At 39.1% G+C, this 19,294-nt stretch overlaps 7 protein-coding genes across 7 annotated transcripts in view; 4 read left to right on the top strand and 3 right to left on the bottom strand.

Annotated features, from left to right (window-relative positions):
- Positions 1-33: 33 nt before the first annotated feature.
- On the top strand, positions 34-9,274 carry CBG16818 (the record flags this gene model as incomplete). The annotated part of the gene is made up of 10 exons (XM_045236339.1): positions 34-88; positions 133-318; positions 363-624; positions 1,460-2,455; positions 3,331-3,541; positions 3,697-3,923; positions 4,419-5,459; positions 6,457-7,517; positions 8,885-9,021; positions 9,071-9,274. The coding sequence occupies 10 exons, from the start codon at positions 34-36 to the stop codon at positions 9,272-9,274; spliced, it is 4,380 nt and encodes a 1,459-aa protein (XP_045096066.1).
- On the bottom strand, positions 8,396-8,674 carry CBG16819 (the record flags this gene model as incomplete). The annotated part of the gene is made up of 1 exon (XM_002645079.1): positions 8,396-8,674. A coding segment is annotated over one exon (279 nt), but the record flags the coding sequence as incomplete, so codon positions are not given.
- Positions 9,275-9,498: 224 nt separating the features above from the next.
- On the top strand, positions 9,499-11,243 carry CBG16817 (the record flags this gene model as incomplete). Its single annotated transcript, XM_045236338.1, has 4 exons — positions 9,499-9,777; positions 10,502-10,713; positions 10,760-10,827; positions 11,002-11,243. 4 exons carry the CDS (start codon positions 9,499-9,501, stop codon positions 11,241-11,243), a joined length of 801 nt encoding a protein of 266 aa, XP_045096065.1.
- A 202-nt stretch (positions 11,244-11,445) lies between these two features.
- On the bottom strand, positions 11,446-11,755 carry CBG16816 (the record flags this gene model as incomplete). Its single annotated transcript, XM_002645076.1, has 2 exons — positions 11,446-11,627; positions 11,695-11,755. 2 exons carry the CDS (start codon positions 11,753-11,755, stop codon positions 11,446-11,448), a joined length of 243 nt encoding a protein of 80 aa, XP_002645122.1.
- Positions 11,756-12,563: 808 nt separating this feature from the next.
- Positions 12,564-13,489, top strand: Cbr-trap-3 (the record flags this gene model as incomplete). The annotated part of the gene is made up of 2 exons (XM_002645075.1): positions 12,564-12,808; positions 13,198-13,489. The coding sequence occupies 2 exons, from the start codon at positions 12,564-12,566 to the stop codon at positions 13,487-13,489; spliced, it is 537 nt and encodes a 178-aa protein (XP_002645121.1).
- Positions 13,490-13,780: 291 nt separating this feature from the next.
- On the top strand, positions 13,781-18,437 carry Cbr-eri-5 (the record flags this gene model as incomplete). The annotated part of the gene is made up of 5 exons (XM_002645074.2): positions 13,781-14,125; positions 14,169-14,252; positions 14,917-15,282; positions 16,849-17,135; positions 17,825-18,437. The coding sequence occupies 5 exons, from the start codon at positions 13,781-13,783 to the stop codon at positions 18,435-18,437; spliced, it is 1,695 nt and encodes a 564-aa protein (XP_002645120.2).
- Positions 18,438-18,517: 80 nt separating this feature from the next.
- CBG16813 overlaps positions 18,518-19,294 on the bottom strand; it is a gene marked incomplete at both ends in the record, with an annotated part of 10,795 nt that continues 10,018 nt past the window's right edge. The window contains 2 exons of the mRNA XM_045236337.1: positions 18,518-18,568; positions 18,615-18,735. Coding sequence (XP_045096064.1) covers positions 18,518-18,568; positions 18,615-18,735 — 172 coding nt within the window. The remainder of the gene's footprint in view (positions 18,569-18,614; positions 18,736-19,294) is intronic.

The following is a 19,294-nucleotide window of genomic DNA, read 5'->3' as shown; positions in this document are numbered from 1 at the left end:
TTACAGAAAAAAATAAAATTGATATTTTTTAAGATGGAAGACTCATCTCACTCTGAATCCGAGCAGACTCAAGCCATAAAACGAAAAAGTGAGAAAACATCTCAAAAATTCAAATTTCCTCCTTTTTTCCAGGAATAGAATCATCCGATTTCGAAATATCGCACGAAGAAGAGAGTTCTGCAGACGAACATGTCATTCCAGAGGAAAATCTGCCGAGTACCAGTGAATTACAAGAGGAAGTTGAAGAATTGACTCCTAAAAGGAATAAAAAGCTGAATGTCAACACTTTTGGACCCTATCACTTTAAAAAAGATAATAGTGAGCATCTAAAAATCGAAAAACCCTAAAAAAATCGTTTTCAGCCTCTGCCTATATGCCATTTGTCCCAAATCGCTGGTCCCCACAAACCACATATCGATTATCTACCGATATTGTTTTAAATACAATTAAAGAATGTGGAACTGAAGGCTTGGGAAGAGCAGAAATCGCTCAGGTGCTCGGTTACGATGGAACTTCAAAGTCTGGAGGCAGAAAAGTCACTAGTTACATTGTAAACTGCACAAATGAACATCCAGATCACATTGGACAGTTTCAGAAGATGAATGGAAAAGTTAGAACGATTAGGTAAGCGAATTTCCGAAAAAATATCCTTCAAAAACCAATTTTCTAGCTCAATTTTGAGTCTAGATGTGGCCAGGAATTCAAAAAAATTAGAAACTTCTAGGAAATTTGGGTCATTTTGGTACCGATCTCATGTCTCTAGCCCAGTTTTCAGCTGGGATATCGCATACGAAGTTATAAGCCTTAGTAAAAATCTTCTAAGCCTCAGTAAAACTTTCCTAAGCCTCAGTAAAGAATCCTAAGCCTCAGTAAAAGTTCTCTAAGCATCAGTAAAATTTCCTAAGCCTCAGTAAAAATCGTAAGCCTCAGTAAAACTCCTAAGCCTCAGTAAAAAATCCTTAAGCTTCAGTAAAAAATCCTAAACCTCAGTAAAGAATCCTAAGCCTCAGTAAAAGTTCTCTAAGCCTCAGTAAAAAATTCTAAGCCTCAGTAAAAATCATAAGCCTCTGTAAAACTTTTCCTAAGCCTCAGTAAAAAAAAATCCTAAGCCTCAGTAAAACACACGTGGAAAATTTCGTCTTCTAATTGAATTTCTGACCGAGATACAGCTAGTTTCGGTGAAAACATCCTAAGCCTCAATATAAAATTCCTAAGCTTCAGTAAAAATCCTAAGCCTCAGTAAAACGAAAATCGCTCATAACTGTCTTCAAAATTGACCTAGAAAGTTGATTTTTGTACCAAAATGGCTGGAATTTTCTGAAGAATATTTTTCATATTACCGTAAAACCTGTATTAGAAAGGCACCTCTAATAGAAGGGTCCCTGTATTAGAAGGGCCTTGTCTTCTGCACAAATATGATTGAAATTTTTAATTTGTTCTATTTTTCCAAAAATTTCAGATACTTCTGGAAAGAAAGCGAGAATCCGGAGCGATTCGAGAAGCTGTTCCGTGAGTTCGAAGAGCTCACCGACATGCCATGTCCCTTTAAAATTGGAGAAGTTCTCAAGTTTCCTGAGAAAAATCTTAGTGAGTCTTCAAAATTCCAATTTTTTAAAAATTTCTTATTTCCAGACACCCTCCGCATCAGTGACATCACTCTGAAACGCTTCAATCGTCTTCTAAAGATGGTCAAAGATTCCCGAGTGGTGGTGACAATGAATCGAGTGATAAAGTTTATCAGTGAACTAGAGACCCAAGATGGATACAAATTCCAAATCGACAAAAAATCCGTGCTCAAATGTCTTCTGGCTCTCCAGAATAAGGGATTAATCCAAGTTTTCGACACTATGGTCCGTTCGGATAGTGTCAATTATCAAGTACAAATCATCACGCATCGAGACATCCAAGAATCCTCAGATCCAGAAGTTACGAAAGGAATTCAGGAGATTCTAGATTGTTATCAAAGAGAAGGAAGGGTGTTCCCTCATGGACAGCTTAGAAGTCTCAAGAAACGTCCAGAAGAGAGCCATGAGACAGAATTCGATGGGAAAGTTGAGGAAATTAACGAAGAAATCACTGATAACAGCACTATCAATGATAGATACCATTGGTTCCGTCTCCAAACAGTTCGAAATAGCTGGAAAGGAAGGAAAGAAGAAGCCGAGCAACTAGATACAGAGGAATTTGAAGCAGATGAGACTCTAAACGACACTATGGAAGATACAGTAGTAGAAGACGTTGCAGAGGATCAATTAGATCCATTAAAAGCCATGCAGAAACTGTTCGCCAAGAATCCAGAAGTGCCTGTGCAGAACAAGAAGTCTAGTCAGTACTACTTTGGGAAGGATACGCTAGGATATCAGGGAAAAACGATTCGGCTGTTGATTCTTCATGAAATGGCTTGGCAGTTTGTACACGGACATCCAGAAGGCGTCACGCCCACTTGCTTTGATTTGTGAGTCATTTTGTTGGGGAAAAACTGTAAAATTTGACCGAGAACTTTGATTTTGAGCCCTAGAACATTCTGGAAACATCAAAATGTGCAGAAAAATATGTAGATTTATATCATACATGTAGATGGCCGGGCCGGGCCGGCCCGCTTGCCTCGAAACCCTCGGCCCGGTTCGGCCCGCCTAGGACAACTTTTCGAAAATGTTACTTTTCAAATGTGCCAATATATTTTTGATAGCACAAATATTAATCCAAATGCATACAACCATCCGAAAAAATCAATTTAATTGATTTTTTAGCAAAAAAAAATCAAACTTCATTTAGCCGAGGATGAAATTTGTTTTCTAAAATGACCTCAAAACAGTTTTTTTTTCAACAGAATCGTCCTCTAGTGTGGATTTTTATTTATTAAGGAGAAAAACCATCTTGAAAAATGATGATTTGCTCTAAAATTTCGAAATTTTCAAAAAGCGGGCCGGCCATGTGTGATTTTTTCCGGCCCGGCCCGCTTTCAGAAAAATCTCAGCCCGGCCCGGCCCGGCCATCTTTTCCGCAAGTATGATTTATATAGCAACCAAGGAAAATTTGAAAAATTCGAAAACTCAAAAATTAGCAGTGTTTTGTGATTTTTAGAAAGAAAGATTGATTTTTTCCTCGATTTTTCGCCAAATGTTTAGACCTTTTTAGGGTTTTCAGCTATTTTTGAAAATTATTTTTCGATTTTTCCAAATTTTTTCGTTTGAAATTTGACGGGATGATGTTCGCGAAGATTGCTGTCGATTAATCGTCTTGAAAATTGCCAAAAATAGGCTTGAAATGGCTAAGAATAAGCTGAAAAAATGTATTTTTAGTATTATAAAAGCCAATAATAATTTCCAGATTCCCACCAACACAAGCATTCGATAAATGGAAGCCAGGCTCCGAGTACACTGCTCATATCTACTATCAAGAGGAGTCACCGTACCGCTTCATGCCCCCACAACCGAAATACGAGGGGGTGGATCGTGGATGGTTCATGATTCAGGACTTTTTGGCGGCAATGCCACTGTCGGTGTTCGTTCTGACTAGTTACGTGCCAACTACCATTGATGTAGGTTTGAAAAAAATGATTTTTAAGGGGTTTCTGAGATAGATACCAAAATGGTGTCAACTGATAAAATGAGCAGCACAAAATTCTAGATATTTTATCAGTTGACAGTTTTTTGATATACCTGAAAAGAACTGAACTATGACCTAATTTTCCAGCGAGCCTTCCTGATGACGTACCTAACTGACCCTGTCAAACGTCACATGTGTATTGGATACCTTCCGAAAGAGATTCGAGAGATTATAATGAAGGAGAAGAAGGTGTATAAGCAACTACAACACGCCTTCTTCGTTCTTGGAGCCATGCAATTGATGGCCGTTGGAAAGAATCCGTCGGTGAGACGATTCCCCGGAGCTGCGTCGGATATGTTTTATGTGGCAAAGAAGTGAGGCTTTTTCTTGTTTTTTTTGCTATGAAAATTTAATTTTTTGCCTATTAATCTATTCCCTAGAATATTCTAGTCATTTTGGTACAGAAATCATCTTTTTAGGTTAACTTTGAAGAAAGTTATGACGCTTTTAGTTTTACTGAGGCTTAGGAATTTTTTTCTGAGGCTTAGGAAGTTTACTGAGGCTCAGGTATTTTTACTGAGGCTTAGGATTGTTTAATGAGGCTTAGAGCATTTTTACTGAGGCTTATGATTTTTAACTGAGGTTAATGATTTTTACTGAGGCTAAGGAATTTTTTACTGAGGCTTAGAAATTTTACTGAGGTTTAGAACATTTTTACTGAGGTTTAGGAATGTTGAATTTTTCAAAGGCGACATCTCAGCTTAAAATTGAGCTAGAGACATGAAATCGGTAACAAAATGACCCACATTTTATGGATTATCACACTAAGGTCTAGTAGAACTATGATTGCAATATAAGAAATTTTCCAGAGCCCATCTCTACGACACCTCGACGACTCTCCGATCCTACGCGACGATCTCTCCACCACTGGATACAGGTGTCTATCCTAAGTACGACTATAACTTCGAATCTCGATCCGATGTGATTCTCTACTGGCACCATCTTCGAGCCATCGTCCAGTCTTCGGCTCTCGGCTATCGCAATGATGGAAATGGAATTGAGCACAAATTGGATAGTCGACACAAATGCTATTCAATCGGAGTGTTTGATCGAACTCTGGTGGAAACTGAGAAGCTTCCAGGAATCGAGGAACTCCCCTGCCATCCGAACATCCAAAACGACGGTGTCGCTGGATTCGACAGTGCTTTGTTCATCCATTTGAAGCGACACTGGGATCTATGTACTGTACCGCATGCTACAGTATCCTGGTTTATTACAAAGTTCAAAAAGTGTTCGGAAGAGATGAAGAAGATTATTGAGACAAGAGTTATATCAGTTCACAAGGATTGGAATAATTTTACACGACTTTCACTATCGGATTCGGATTTTTTGAGGACTTCGAATCCATTAAAAGTGGAATGCCCTCCAAAAATGATCAAGAAATTCGGAGGGGCGTCTTCTAAGCCTAAAACTCCGCGGACCCGTTCCCAGAAGCCCAAAAAGCGAAAGCTAGACTCCGTAGATCTAGTAAGCTCCTCAGCTCGAATCAGTGTCCGTTGTCGTTTCACACCGAAGGAAAGGGATCAGCTGATCATGATTCGTGCAGTTGGATTCTTCCTGAACCCTGTCTATCGATTCTGGCTTGATCCCACTGTCCTCCGAGATCTAATGCATGAATTCGTACCGGAGAGCCGGAACAAAACGGTCCAGAGTTTGATGGCTTGTGGCGTTCGAGAGCTCGTGAGAGCCAATCGGCTGGCGTACCTTCAACGCGTCGTTCGAAACCTCTCGACGTTCCCCGAAATGAGACGGCTGAGAACGGAGCTTTGCTCGGCGCCGATTTCTCCGTCTCAATCGAAAACTGAATTCTTCAAATCGGCATTCAGAACGGCGATGCGTTTGCTCTTTGTGTAAGTGTTCAATTTTGCTCTAAAATTTGACCCAGAACGTTGATTTTGGGGTCTAGAACAATCTGGAAACATCGAAATGTGTAGAAAACATTCAATAAAAATCGCTTCTCATCAATTTCTGCACCTCTATTTATGGAAATCGCTGAAGAACTTCAATTTTTCGGGATTTTTTTTGAATTTTGAAAAAAATTCCGTATTTCGAAAATTTTCCTTCAATTTTTCGCAAAATTTTCAGACCTTTTTAGGGTTTTCAGCTATTTTTGAAGATTCTTTTTCGATTTTTCCGAATTTGTTGTCTGAAATTCGACGGATGTTCGCGAAGATTACTGTAGGGTTACTGTAGAAAACCGAATTTCCATTTGTAGTTTTCTTTTTTTTCGCGAACAATATCTGCATTTTGACGTAATTGTGTTTGCAAAACGAAACTACAAACTACAAAAGGAAATTCTACAGTAATCTACAGTGATCTTCGCGAATTTCAGATAAATTTCAGACAAAAAAATTCGGAAAAATCGAAAAAGAATCTTCAAAAATAGCTGAAACCCCTAAAAAGAAATATGCTAAAAATAACCTAAAGCAGGCTAAAATAGGCCAAAAATGACCAAAAATAAGCTAAAAATAACCAGAAATAAACAAAAAAATGACCGAAAATAGGCAGAAAATAATTTAAAAATAAGCTAAAAATGACCAAAGATAGGTTGAAAATCACCAAAAACATGCTAAAAATGACCAGAAATATGCTAAAAATGATCAAAAATAGGCTAAAAATGACCAAAAATAGACTAAAAATAGGCTAAAAATAACTAAAAATGGCTAAAAATAGGCTGAAAATGACCAAAAATAAGCTTAAAATGACAAAAAAATAGGCTGAAAATAATACAACAGATGAGCTGAAATTTTGAATTTTTTAGAATTTTTGGAATTTTGAAAAACATATAAGCTGAAATATGCTAAATATGCTGAAAATGGGAAAATCGCTAACAACCGAATCTTCCAGCGACAACAACCGTATCCCATCCACCTCCATATCCGACGAATCGTTCCAATCATTCCTCAAAGAAGGAAATGTGTCAGTCACCAAAGAGATTACTGTATCCAACGCCTGCCCACGTCGATCCCAGAAGCCAATAGGATACGGACACATTCAGCATTGTGTGACAGCCAACGTCCTAATCAGTATACTCATCCATACTAAGAATGGAGCAGTTCCTGAGCAAATGCTAGAACAAGTGCCACCAGCAGTACTACAAGGAGTTCTTCAAGCCCTTAGATGCGATGGTCTGGTATCCAGAAGTCGTACCCTAGAAGCCATCGCCGAGTTGGCGAATAAGAAAGATGCCACGTTGTCCTACTACTTCCGGCACTTCTTCGCCCATCGCTTCCATTCAGAGCTTATCGATAACAGTGGACGTCTTCTAGAAGAAATTCAGGATCCTACATCTCCAGATGTTTTCGAACTAGCCGGAGATGGACCTGAAATCGTTGTAGCTGCCTCCAACGCATTCCCCGGGGAGAGATATCAATTGGAGATGAACGTGGACGATGATATTCTGGCGGCGTTCACGAAGATCGAGAATGATCAGACTGTGAAGAAGATTCGGTATCTGGAATCAGCAGACTTGCATTTTGAGAAGGTTCGAGTGAATATGGACAGGACTGGAAGTGCTTCAGATGAGGAGAAGATTGTTCCGATTGAGAGGAAAATACAAAAAGTGATTAGATATCTGGACAATTCTCGAGAAGTAAAGGATCCCGTCTCCCTTGACGACTTCATTCAAGCCAAGAATTTCGATTTGGACAGAAGACGTGAGATTCGAGCGGTTGTCCACGTCATCAAGGCATCTCGTCAGGCAGGAATCACACTTCAAGAACTATCTGTTAGAGTGAAAAGACCGATTGAAACTATTCAAGAAATCCTTGCGGATCTAAACGAAGGACGACAAATTCGTCTGGTTGGAGTTGACGATCACAGATGGGTCAGCATTGAGTACGAGGCGTGTTGGACGGTGCAGTTGGGAAATAGGAAATGGTGTCCGAGACCGTGGGTGTCGCCGGAAGGTATGTCCCTTGATGACTCATGAAATTGGGGTCATTTTGGTACCAGTTTCATGTCTCTAGCTCAATTTTGAGCTGAGATATCGTTGGAAATTCCTAAGCCTCAGTAAAAATGTTCTAAGCCTCAGTGAAAAATCCTAAGCTTCAGTAAAATACTCTAAGCCTCAGTAAAAAATTCTAAGCTTCAGTAAAAATTCCTAAGCCTCAGTAAAAAGTTCCTAAGCCTCAGTAAAAATTTTCTAAGCCTCATTAAAAATGTCTAAGCCTCAGTAAATAATAATATATTTATTTGCAATGCATGGGGGAAATCGATAGATAATTTGGCAAGAAATGGGACCTGTACAAATAAAAAAGTAAAATGACCAGACGGACCGACTAGAGTCCTGTAGGTCAAGTGGGAGGGATCAGAATATCATAAGGAATCGCTCCTACTCGCTTAGCAAACGCCACCGGACTGAGCTTAGAATTTATCACCTTACATACACGGTTCCACATAGACAAGTTTCTGTGAAGGAAGCAGTCAAAGTATTGACCGTTGATTTTGAACAAATACGGGGCTCTGTTAGAATGGCTGGGAAGAATGTAGGACGACATAGAGGGAAAATGGTATGAGATTATAACAATTTTGTGATAGGTACGAAGAACTAGAAGGGTGCGGCGATGAAGGGTGCTTAGCATAGAGAACTGGGATAGGCGATCGGTGTATGAATTGAAGGGCATATTACAAGACGCAAATTCGGTCTAGAGACATGATTTTTGTACTAAAATGACCCGAATTTTCTAGAGAATCTAGTTTTTAGGTAAAAACTAGGTTAGAACATTTTAGCGTTTTTGAAGATTTTGTCTAGCCTTTTTCAGTGAAATTCCAAAACTTTCCCTACCCTGATAGTAGCGTCTTTCTCCATTGCATTCTCCCTCTCATAAATCGCCATAACCCTATCCCATCCAGTTTTTGGCACGACTTCCACCGAATCCACGACTTTTGGCGCCACAATTGCAGCTACACTTGTCGTCGGAACGGCTTCTGGAGAAGGCGTCGGTTCAGCGAGGTGTTCTATTGCAATTGGCGTTGACGTGGTGGCAGATGGAGGAGATCCTTTCCATCCCAACCATTCCCACCAGCCAATTTCTGAATTCTGCTTCTTCTGCTGTTCTGTCATAACGCCAGCTGAAAATCCTAAATTTTCAGAATAACGCTGAAAAATACAGAAAAAATAGCTAAAAATCGTAAAAATAACGATGGAAAAAAGGGGAAAAATTCAAAAATCCTGGGAAAATATTAATTTCATTGGACCAACAGAACTGAAAAAAAATCAATAAAACTGAAATTCCGAAGTGTAAAAACTTCTTTTTTTTTAATTTGTTTTCAGGATCTGTCTCCCTTCCCGTCGTTCGTTGGATCGCTGAAAGTGTACTTCTACTGATCGTTGGAAAATTCGGAATCCAAATGAAGGATGTCCTGTCCACGTACGAGTTTGCAGTTCAACCAATCGCGATTCGAGAGATTGTAAGTGTTAATATACCGAATTAACACCTAATTTTCCTAAAATTTCCAGATCGGTCTTCTGGAACACCTTAAATGTGTTCAAATCATCAAAAAAGCGTTCACCTCCACAAAAATGTCATCTCCATTCTCAGAATCTCCTGAAACTAAAGAAATCGTCACCTATATAAATCCCACTGTCGATGGCCTCGAAAAATTCTCAAAAATCTTCCATCACATCGATCTTATGCCAATGATGACAGCCAAGAATAATTAATTACCATTTTTTTTCTTAATTTTAATTAATTAATTCTCAATTTTGTTAATTTTCCTTGTTGTCAAATGTTCACTTTGTCATCTCGGGTCCTCCTAATGAAATTAATATTTTCCCAGGATTTTTGAATTTTTCCCCCTTTTTTCCATCGTTATTTTTACGATTTTTAGCTATTTTTCTGTATTTTTCAGCGTTATTCTGAAAATTTAGGATTTTCAGCTGGCGTTATGACAGAACAGCAGAAGAAGCAGAATTCAGAAATTGGCTGGTGGGAATGGTTGGGATGGAAAGGATCTCCTCCATCTGCCACCACGTCAACGCCAATTGCAATAGAACACCTCGCTGAACCGACGCCTTCACCAGAAGCCGTTCCGACGACAAGTGTAGCTGCAATTGTGGCGCCAAAAGTCGTGGATTCGGTGGAAGTCGTGCCAAAAACTGGATGGGATAGGGTTATGGCGATTTATGAGAGGGAGAATGCAATGGAGAAAGACGCTACTATCAGGGTAGGGAAAGTTTTGGAATTTCACTGAAAAAGGCTAGACAAAATCTTCAAAAACGCTAAAATGTTCTAACCTAGTTTTTACCTAAAAACTAGATTCTCTAGAAAATTCGGGTCATTTTAGTACAAAAATCATGTCTCTAGACCGAATTTGCGTCTAGTTACGGCTTGTGCAAGTTGAAGTTTTCTAAGCCTCAGTAAATTTTTTTTGAACTTCTCCAAAAAAACCAAAATACAGTTTTTTCACTTCTTAACAAGATTCTCCAGAAATTTTGGGTTTTTTTTGGTATAAAAACCATGTATGTAGCTCTATTTTAAGCTGATATCGCTTGTGAGCGTTTTGAAATTCCTTAGCCTCAGTAAAAAAATTCGTAAGCCTCAGTAAAAAATTCCTTAGCTTCAGTAAAAAATTCCTAAGCCTCAGTAAAATAATCCTATGCCTCAGTAAAAATGTTCTAAGCCTCAGTATAAATTCCTTAGCCTCAGTAAAAACTCCTAGGCCTCAGTAAAATAATCCTAAGCCTCAGTAAAAATCTCTAAGCCTCAGTAAAAATTCCTTAGCCTCAGTAAAAATGTTCTAAGTCTCAGTAAAAATTCCTAAGCCTCAGTAAAAACTCCTAGGCCTCAGTAAAATAATCCTAAGCCTCAGTAAAAAACCTAAGCCTCAGTAAAATACTCTAAGCCTCAGTAAAATAAAAATTTTCGCGAAAAAAAAGAGAAAATTCCAGGTCGTCCGAATGTCGTTCCTGGGTGGATTTCTAGTGGGCGGAGCCACGGGATACGCTCAAGCCCGTCACGCCTACGAAACCAACAACGTCGGTAGGAAATATTTGAGTCCCAGCGATGCGGTAAAACGAAAAATCGATTATGCGATTGTGAGATTTGCGAAAGGAGGATTTGGAACGGGATTCAAGTGTGCACTCATAACTGGATCCATTGTGTAAGATCTCGGAATCTCCAATCTTACGATTTTTTGGGATTTTCAGATTCCTGACGACCCATGTGACGGCCTACAGAGACAAATTTTCGTCATGGTACTTCCCGGCGATTTCAGGTGTGACCGCGGGTTTACTGCATACAGGTATAGCGCGGATTAGTGATAAAAGTTTCTATTTGTAGCGCTAGTCGGCGGAGTATTCACATTTCCTCTTGGCTTGATTGGATCGATGAAGGCAGTTGGGTTGGGCGTTTCTTCGGGGTAATTTTTTGTTTTTTCCTCTATTTCTAGGTTTCTCCTTTAGATTAACACTATCCGCTGTCGTCCATCTTTACGCAATGGCTATTGATAAACCGGTGAATGATGCATATCGATTGTTCAAACGGGATTACGAGAAGGAGCTGAAGGCGTCGGCAGAATGGGACTCTCGGGTGACGGAGCTGATGCAACGGGAGCAAATTGTGTGGAGACAGCAGGCTGTCAAAAAGCTGAAACAGATTGATCAGGAGAAAATGGCGGTTTTCGATGACTAGGGAGTAAATTTTCTTATTTTTTTGTTTGTTATTTTAGTAAATCGAAATTAGATGTTTCGTTGTTTTTTCTATATTTTTCATACATTATAATATATAAATCACATTTTAAAACGGAGACGAGAAAAAAGAATATAAATTAATTATTTAACGACCCATATAAATATATCTTGCACGTGTGGGCAGCAAGACGTTGTTGAAGAGCTTAAGCACGGCTTCTGGTGAATTTTCCCCAGATGTGAAGGACAAAAACGGAGGCGATGAAGACGAGCGACATGACGAGCACTGGAACTGGTCCGATCTTGAGTCCGGTGGAGTCTTCGGTGTAGAAACGCCACAATCCTCCGTTGTTTCCTCCGCGAGCACGAGCCGGCGCAGCGGTGGCTCCTGGAAAATGGAAATTTACAAGTTTAGGCATTGAGAGAAAATGTTTTTTTTAAATATTTCTACTCACCTCCTTTGCGCTGACGAACTCCTCCGGCGGTTGGTCGTGGGCTGCGTCCAGTATCGGCCATTTTCTCTGAAAATTGAGAAATTTTTAATGATTTTTTAGCTAGAAAATAGCTGAAAATTCAGCTAAAATTGAGGTAAAATAGCTGAAAATTCCGAAAAAGCATCGAAAATATAAATGAAGTCAGCCAGACAGACACGCCGCCGACGCGCGACCATCGGGACACCAGCAAAACCTCCAACTGCCAGGAGCGAAGCCGAGAGAGGGGTACGGTAGGGGCTTGGCAGCGAGCCAAGCGGCTTGCAGTTCGCCTTCGTATGTTCCCCCTATGTACAGCCGCCCGTGTTGAAGGGGAAACACACGCAGGCGGTGCAGGTCGTGACGCAAACACCGCGACGACACATTGCGGACCGAAGAGAGACTCGACGGAGACACGTTGTAGTTTTTGAGGTGCGTAGTTGTCTTCTCTTGCTTTTTGGGGTTTCCAGTGCGGGAGAAAATATTTTCTTGGTTTTCTAGACGATTTTTAGCTATTTTTCCTGCTATTTCGAACGAAAAAACGCTGAAAACAGAGGCGAGTAACCTCTAAAATCGCGGTCTAAAATTTTCTTCAATTTTCAGCAGTTTTAGGCTATTTTCTAATAAAAAATAAGTGAAAAATCACTATACACGTTTCTGATAAAAATTTTTCAAACAGTTTTCCAGGGAATTATTGACTTGTCAAAATTCAATGAAATAGCGCTGAATCGATGTTCTATCAGTTTTCCAGTTGAAAAACTAGGGTTTTAGCAATTTTCAACGTTTCTTCCGGCTTTCTCTACTTTTTTCTTCTGTTTTCTCTCAATTCTCATCGCCTAATTTCCAGATAAATCATGGGCAAGCTCACCAAAGAGGAAGAAATGCTCCTGTCGAGCTACTCGGCGTCCAGCTCCACCAAGGGAACCCTCTTCTTCTACGTCAACGCTTTGATCCTCTCGCTGGCGCCACTCTACCTCTTCTACGGAGTTCATCAGATGGAGGTCGCCGATTCGCTCGTCGTGTGGACCCTCTCCGCCGCCGGAACCGCCTATCTCTTGGTAATGGCTTGCAAGAACCAGAAGAAGCTTCTCAAGCACCAGTGAGTGAAGATACCACAGTTGCAGGCGGGCCGGCTGATAAATTTGATTTTTGTCTCTAAAACGAAATAATTAGAAGGTTTTGGTATCAAATAATAAGTCTCGTCAGGTCCCATCACTTCTATATAATTCGAGCCGGATTCCGGCCCGATAACATGTCGAAAAATGTGTTTTCTGTCAAGTTGATCGAAAATTGTCAATCAAGCCCAGGTTGCGACATGTTACCGGAAAGGAACCAGGCCTGAATAATATAGGCGTGATGGGCTCTGTCAAGATCTATAATTTGGTACCAAAACTGTCTGATCATCTCGTTCTAGGGACAAGTTATTAGCCGGCCCGCTTGCAACTATTTTAAAATACCTTAATTCTCACGATATTTCTCATTTTTCAGAATTGTCATGAAGCGCGGACCAGCCGTCGATCGTGAGATCAACACCAAGTTCGCCAGTGACAAGAAGATGACCATCAAAGAGAAGGAGGAGCGTGCTCTTTTCCGCAAGAACGAGGTCGCCGACACCGAATCCACCTACTTGTCCGTCTTCTACACCAACACCCTCTTCCTCACCATCATGCTCATCTCGGCGTTCTTCCTTCTCGCCAACTTGGCTCCAGTCTTCAACTTGCTCATCTCCACCATCGGATCCGCCGCTCTTGTGGCCTTCCTCTCCACCGCCAAGAACTAGAAGACGTCGTTATGAATGAATGTTGAATCTATTCGCAAAACGGGATACATCCTTTATTTGTTTTTTTTAAACCATGTATTTATCAGATTCCCTCAGTTTAATTTATTTATTATTATTTTTTTTCATGTTTTGTGATTCAAAAAGATAGTTTTTTTTATTGTATAATAAATTCCCCCACCACAAAACCTAATTTTGCTTGTTTTAGCTAGGTTTCCAGAGTTTTCGTCTTTATTACTAATATTTCTAGTCTCTAGTCCCATCTCTCTAACGTTTTCCAAAAGATTTCAGAAGATGACATCGGTCCCATGTCCCTATTCAAAAATCCAGCCAGAATTCATAAACACAAAATCCATCCAACGAATGCCTATGAAAGATTCAGCGCTCGTTGAGCTGCTTCGTGTGGAATCTCCATCATCCCTGTTTGTCCGTCCCATCAGCCATATTCGAGACCAACTAGTCTACACGGAGCCCTATTTTCTAGTCCCTCATACTAATTTCGAAGCAGGCAATTATGCATTAGCTCCGATTGAAGAGAGGGTGTTTGGGAGGTGTCTGATTGTCAGAAATATTCCACTTCTAGAAGCCTGTCGGGTGTTTTTCATCGATGACGCTGTGACGGCTAATGTCTCTTGGAAGGTTGGAAAAAGGCGGAAATTCTAAAAATTCAGAGAATTTTCAGTGTCTATTCGTTTTGAAGGACGAGGAGAGGTTCCATCCGTGGCAAGCGATGCATATTTCTCTGGGGAGATTGGGGTCCTTAACGGTAATCATGAAAATGCGCTGAAGATTCTGAAAAATCGATAAAAATGCTAAAAATGCTCTTAGCCGAAATTTAGCTGAAAATAATCATCTGATAATTCCAGTCATTTTGGTACAAAAATCATATTTTTAGGTTAATTTTGAAGAAAGTTATGACGATTTTTAGTTTTACTGAGGCTTAGGAATTTTTAATGAGGCTTAGAGAATTTTTACTGAGGCGTAAGAACTTTTTACTGAGGCTTAGAATTTTTACTGAGTCGTAGACATTTTCAATGAGTCTTAGCAAGATTTTACTGAGGCTTAGAATTTTTACTGAGGCTTAGGCTTTTTACTGAGGCTTAGGAATTTTTACTGAGGCTAAGGAGTTTTTACTGAGGCTTAGCGAGGTTTTACTGAGGCTAAGGAATTTTTACTGAGGCTTATGAAACTTTTACTGAGGCTTAGGATTTTTTACTGAGGCTTATAAAAATACTTTCCAAATGCTCAAAAATCCCGATTTTTGGTCGTTTTTAGGTCAAAATGTTCCCAAAAAATCGACTTTTGCGTTCAAAATCTGTCTTAAACCTTTCTAAAACTGAAAAATTTGAATAATTATAAATAGAATAACGATTTTTCTACCCAAAATATTCTAAAAAATTGATTTTCAACACAAAAAATAATGTTTTCAGAACGAATGGTCGTTCGATCAACGTCGCCAGTTCTTGGATATCCTCTCCGAATTCCCGAAATTCGAGATCACCCCTTGTCAAGTGGATATCGAAGACGATCAAGAGGAAATCGATCGCCCGTCGCTTCTAGTGAATTTATATGGGATAGAAGAGGATAAAACGATGGATGAGAAAGTGTCGATTGAGGAAATTTGCGGAGTTTTGATGCCAAATGTAATGGTCACTTGTTTTCCGACACTTCTAACAGAAGATCCTCGACTCGCTGAATTGGATAAGGAGCAGGATAATTTGGAAGTGATTCTGTTGGAGGAGTTTAGGAGGCAGTTACCCTATGATTGGAGACACGAAGATAAGCCGGAATATAAAGTACGGATATGCGATTTCTGGGAAAAAAAAGACCAAATTGCGAAATTTTTTATGCAATTTGTTGGAAAATATGCATATTCGTATAGCAAGAACGAAGAAAAATCAGCCGCTTGTATATACACAAAAGGGGGCATGAGGGTTTTTTTAAATCACGTATATGACCACTCTATCCTCCGTTTTTCCAGGCAAAATATTATTTTTTCCCGTGACATTTCGAAAAAAAAGAAACGTGGATCCGCTGACGTTTTTCTGAAGCGATTTATAATGAATTGAAATTTATTCCCCTCGAAAATAAAAATAGAAAAATGACTCATTTTTCTAGAAAAACACCCCCACCCCCAAAATTGTATTAGCCCTTAAAATTATTTTCAGCACTTACAATGTTGTTGTCTTCAGCCTTAACACTCTAAATCAACGGATACCTAAAAACAAGCTCCCTGAATGTGTACCTATAACCTATTCTTGGTACTTTCGAAAAAACAAACAAACACCCAAGTTTTAGAATTTGAAAAAAATCACATTTTCAGTGTAAAATCGGCAATTTTCAAATTTAATTTCCTTGACTCCTAGGAGGTTTTAGGACTTGAAATTTTTGTTTTATACTCCGAACTATTTGAAATTTCATATTTTTACATTATTGTTTAAAAAATTTACAAACTTGAAAACTTGGGTCCACCCAAAGTGTAGGCGAGCTTTGAAACTTTCCAAAACTTTTCCGGAAAAATGTTTTTTGAAAAAATGTAAAAATAGGAAATTTCCAATAGTTTTGAGTTTAACACAAAATATTTCAAGTCCTATATTCTCCTAGAAGTGGAGAAAATGAAATTTGAAAACTGCCGACCCTTATGTGATTTTTTTCGAGTTTTTCGATCTTTTTTGATCAGACAGACAAACAATCCAAAATACGAAAAAAAAATGGAAAAAAAATTATATTGAGAGCTCAAAATTTGGCTCAAAAATACAGAATTTTTGACACCGGGCCTTGAAAATTTCCTCAGGCCCGGCTCGGCCCGGCCCGGAATTTTACAAGTATGATTTTAGGTGCTTTTTGCGCTATTTGGGCGAAAAAAATCGGAAAAATTCATTAAAAATAGCTTTTGACGCTAAAGATGTATTTTTGGGCAAAATTTGTAGACCTTTTCCGGGTTTTCAGCTATTTTTGAAGATTCTTTTTCGATTTTTCCCCGTTTTTTTTGTCTGAAATATGATGTCTGAAATTTTTTTGGATGATGTTCGTGCGAAGATTACTGTAGATTACTGTAGAAGATTTGTAGTTTTTTTTCCAACAGTTTTAATCTGCATTTTGACGTAATTGCGTTTGCAAAAAAAGAAACTACAAACTACAAGATTTTCTACAGTAATCTTCGCGAATTTCAGATAAATTTCAGACAAAAATTGTGGAAAATCGAAAAAGATCCTTCAAAAATAGCTGAAAACCTTAAAAAGGTCTAAAAATTTCTCAAAAAATTCAAAAAAAAAATAATTTGGCTTTCGAAAAGTCGCGAAAAATCGTTAAGAATAAGGGGCTGAGCCTATTTTTCAACAGCATATTTCAAATTATGCCAGGAAGGAGACGAAGACTGGGACATTGTCACTTGCAAACTGGTGGAATGGGATAAGAAATGGCTGAAAAAGTACCTTCTGGAAGACGGATGCTTTTGGGGATTCATCACTACGAATGTTACAGTATCCCCATGGGATATGCACATCACACCGATTCTCAAGGAAAACGAAGGATCCGCCGATGAGCAATGGATTTTCGATCAATTCGACACAATCAAACGAATGCAGCTGGTTTTTGACGATTTCTATGTGTGTCCCAAGAATCAGAGACCTCTGGATGAGGAGGAGATGTTAGTTCAGAAAATTTGGGTCGTTTTGGTACCGATTTCATGTCTCTAGCTCAATTTTGAGCTGAGATATTCTCATGAAACTCCTAAGCCTCAGTAAAAATCCTAAGCCTCAGTAAAAATTCCTTAGCCTCAGTAAAAATTCCTAAGCCTCAGTAAAAAGCCTAAGCCTCAGTAAAAATTCCTAAGCCTCAGTAAAAATTCCTAAGCCTCAGTAAAAATTCCTAAGCCTCAGTAAACATTTCTAAGCCTCAGTAAAAATTCCTTAGCCTCAGTAAAAATTCCTAAGCCTCAGTAAAATTCAGAAGCCTCAGTAAAAATTCCTAAGCCTCAGTAAAATTCAGAAGCCTCAGTAAAATTCATAAGCCTTAGTAAAAATTCCTAAGCCTCAGTAAAAATTCCTAAGCCTCAGTAAAAATTCCTAAGCCTCAGTAAAAATTCCTTAGCCTCAGTAAAAATTCCTAAGCCTCAGTAAAATCTTGCTAAGCCTCATTGAAAATGTCTACGCCTCAGTAAAAATTCTAAGCCCCAGTAAAATTCCTAAGCCTCAGTAAAAAGTTCTTACACCTCAGTAAAAACTCTCTAAGCCTCTTTTTTTTCCAATTTTTCAGTAATTTCTCAAATTTTACGTTCAATTTTTTCACTGAGGCTTACAATTAGATGCCTTTAAAAAACTCTGATTTCCGTTCCAGACGCTACGCCCTAACCCAAGGACGTGCCTACGCGATCGCAGCCGTCGAGCATCGCAAAAAAACGGGTCCCCAATGGCTCCGCGTCGAAATTCTCGACATCCTACCCAACAACAATCTGGATATCCGTTTCGTGGACCAAGGATTCCGCGGATTCGAGAACATTAAGAACATCTACCGTATCCATCGCCTTCACACCGAAATGCCACCATTCCAGATTCCAATGGGTCTCTATTTCGACGACGTATCGATATCCGAAACAGAAATGGGATGGAGCAGTCACTTCTGGCGGGACATCGTTCCATTCGACGTGCCAATCGTCGTGGGGCCCAAGCTGGAGTTCATCGAAACTGGGAAACTTCAATTTGCGGAGATTCGAGAGATTGGAGAGCAAGAGAATCTGCTGGATGAGATTCCTCCGATGTCTCTCTACTCGGGAGATGGATTTTCGCATTATGATGACGAAGAGGAAAACTCGGATTTGGGATCTTCTGGATCTTCTGAAGTGAACTATGAAGAGGATGAGATGGAACTGAAATCAGATCGTCGTGGAATTCCAGAAGAAGAAGACGAGTACGATTCTGAAGACCCGGATTATTATGACGATTATGATTAATTTATTAGAAAAATGGCATATTATTTATTGATTGATCTCTAAATATCATGTAAAATAAAACACAATTTATGTACACATCATCATTCCTTCCCGTATCCACCACCGCCTGGAGTTTGAATGCATAGAATGTCCTGAAAAATTGGATCTAACTGACCAATTAAAAAAGTAGATAATTACCCCCTTGTGAATATCAAAGCTAGCTTTTGAGCCAATATTCACGGCTCTTCCACTCCGTTTGAGTAGGTTTAGACCCCGCTTTCCATTCTCACCGCCATGAAGACCGTACGGTTGGAAGGCGCTGAAAATTTGTAATTTACGAGGGTACTGTAATTTTGAAATTCATAAAAATTTGGAATTGTTCATTTTAATTGGTCATGATTTTAAAAAATTTGATTTAAGAATTAAAATTTTTTTTTCTAAAAAACAAAAAATTAGGTCACGACCTAATTTTTTGTAGGCCATGACCTAATTTTTTCTAGGCCATGACCAAATTTTTTCTAGGCCATGACCTAATTTTTTCTAGGTCATGACCTAATTTTTTCTAGGCCATGACCTAATTGGGTTTTTTTAAGGGGGAAGATTAGCCAAGTGTGCACCTATTTCTTTGAGCTTATTTATCTGAGTTACTGTAAGAGATATCGAAAAGTGGTCAACTGGTGAAAAATTGCTCATGTTATGATAGACATTTTATCAGTTGGCCACTTCTTGATATCTTTCACAGGAAATGAGATACCGTAAAACCTCTAATAGAACGACACCCGGATCGTCCACTTTGAGCCTATATATCTCTGTTCTGTGAAAGATATCAAAAAGTGGCTAACTAGTAAAATGTTGCTGATATCCTGATAAACATTTTA

This window comes from Caenorhabditis briggsae (genome assembly GCF_000004555.2).
Source record: "Caenorhabditis briggsae complete genome, chrIV, whole genome shotgun sequence".
NCBI classification, from domain to species: domain Eukaryota; kingdom Metazoa; phylum Nematoda; class Chromadorea; order Rhabditida; family Rhabditidae; genus Caenorhabditis; species Caenorhabditis briggsae.
Note: the sequence above shows the minus strand (reverse complement) of the source record. Positions and strands in the feature narration are given on the sequence as shown.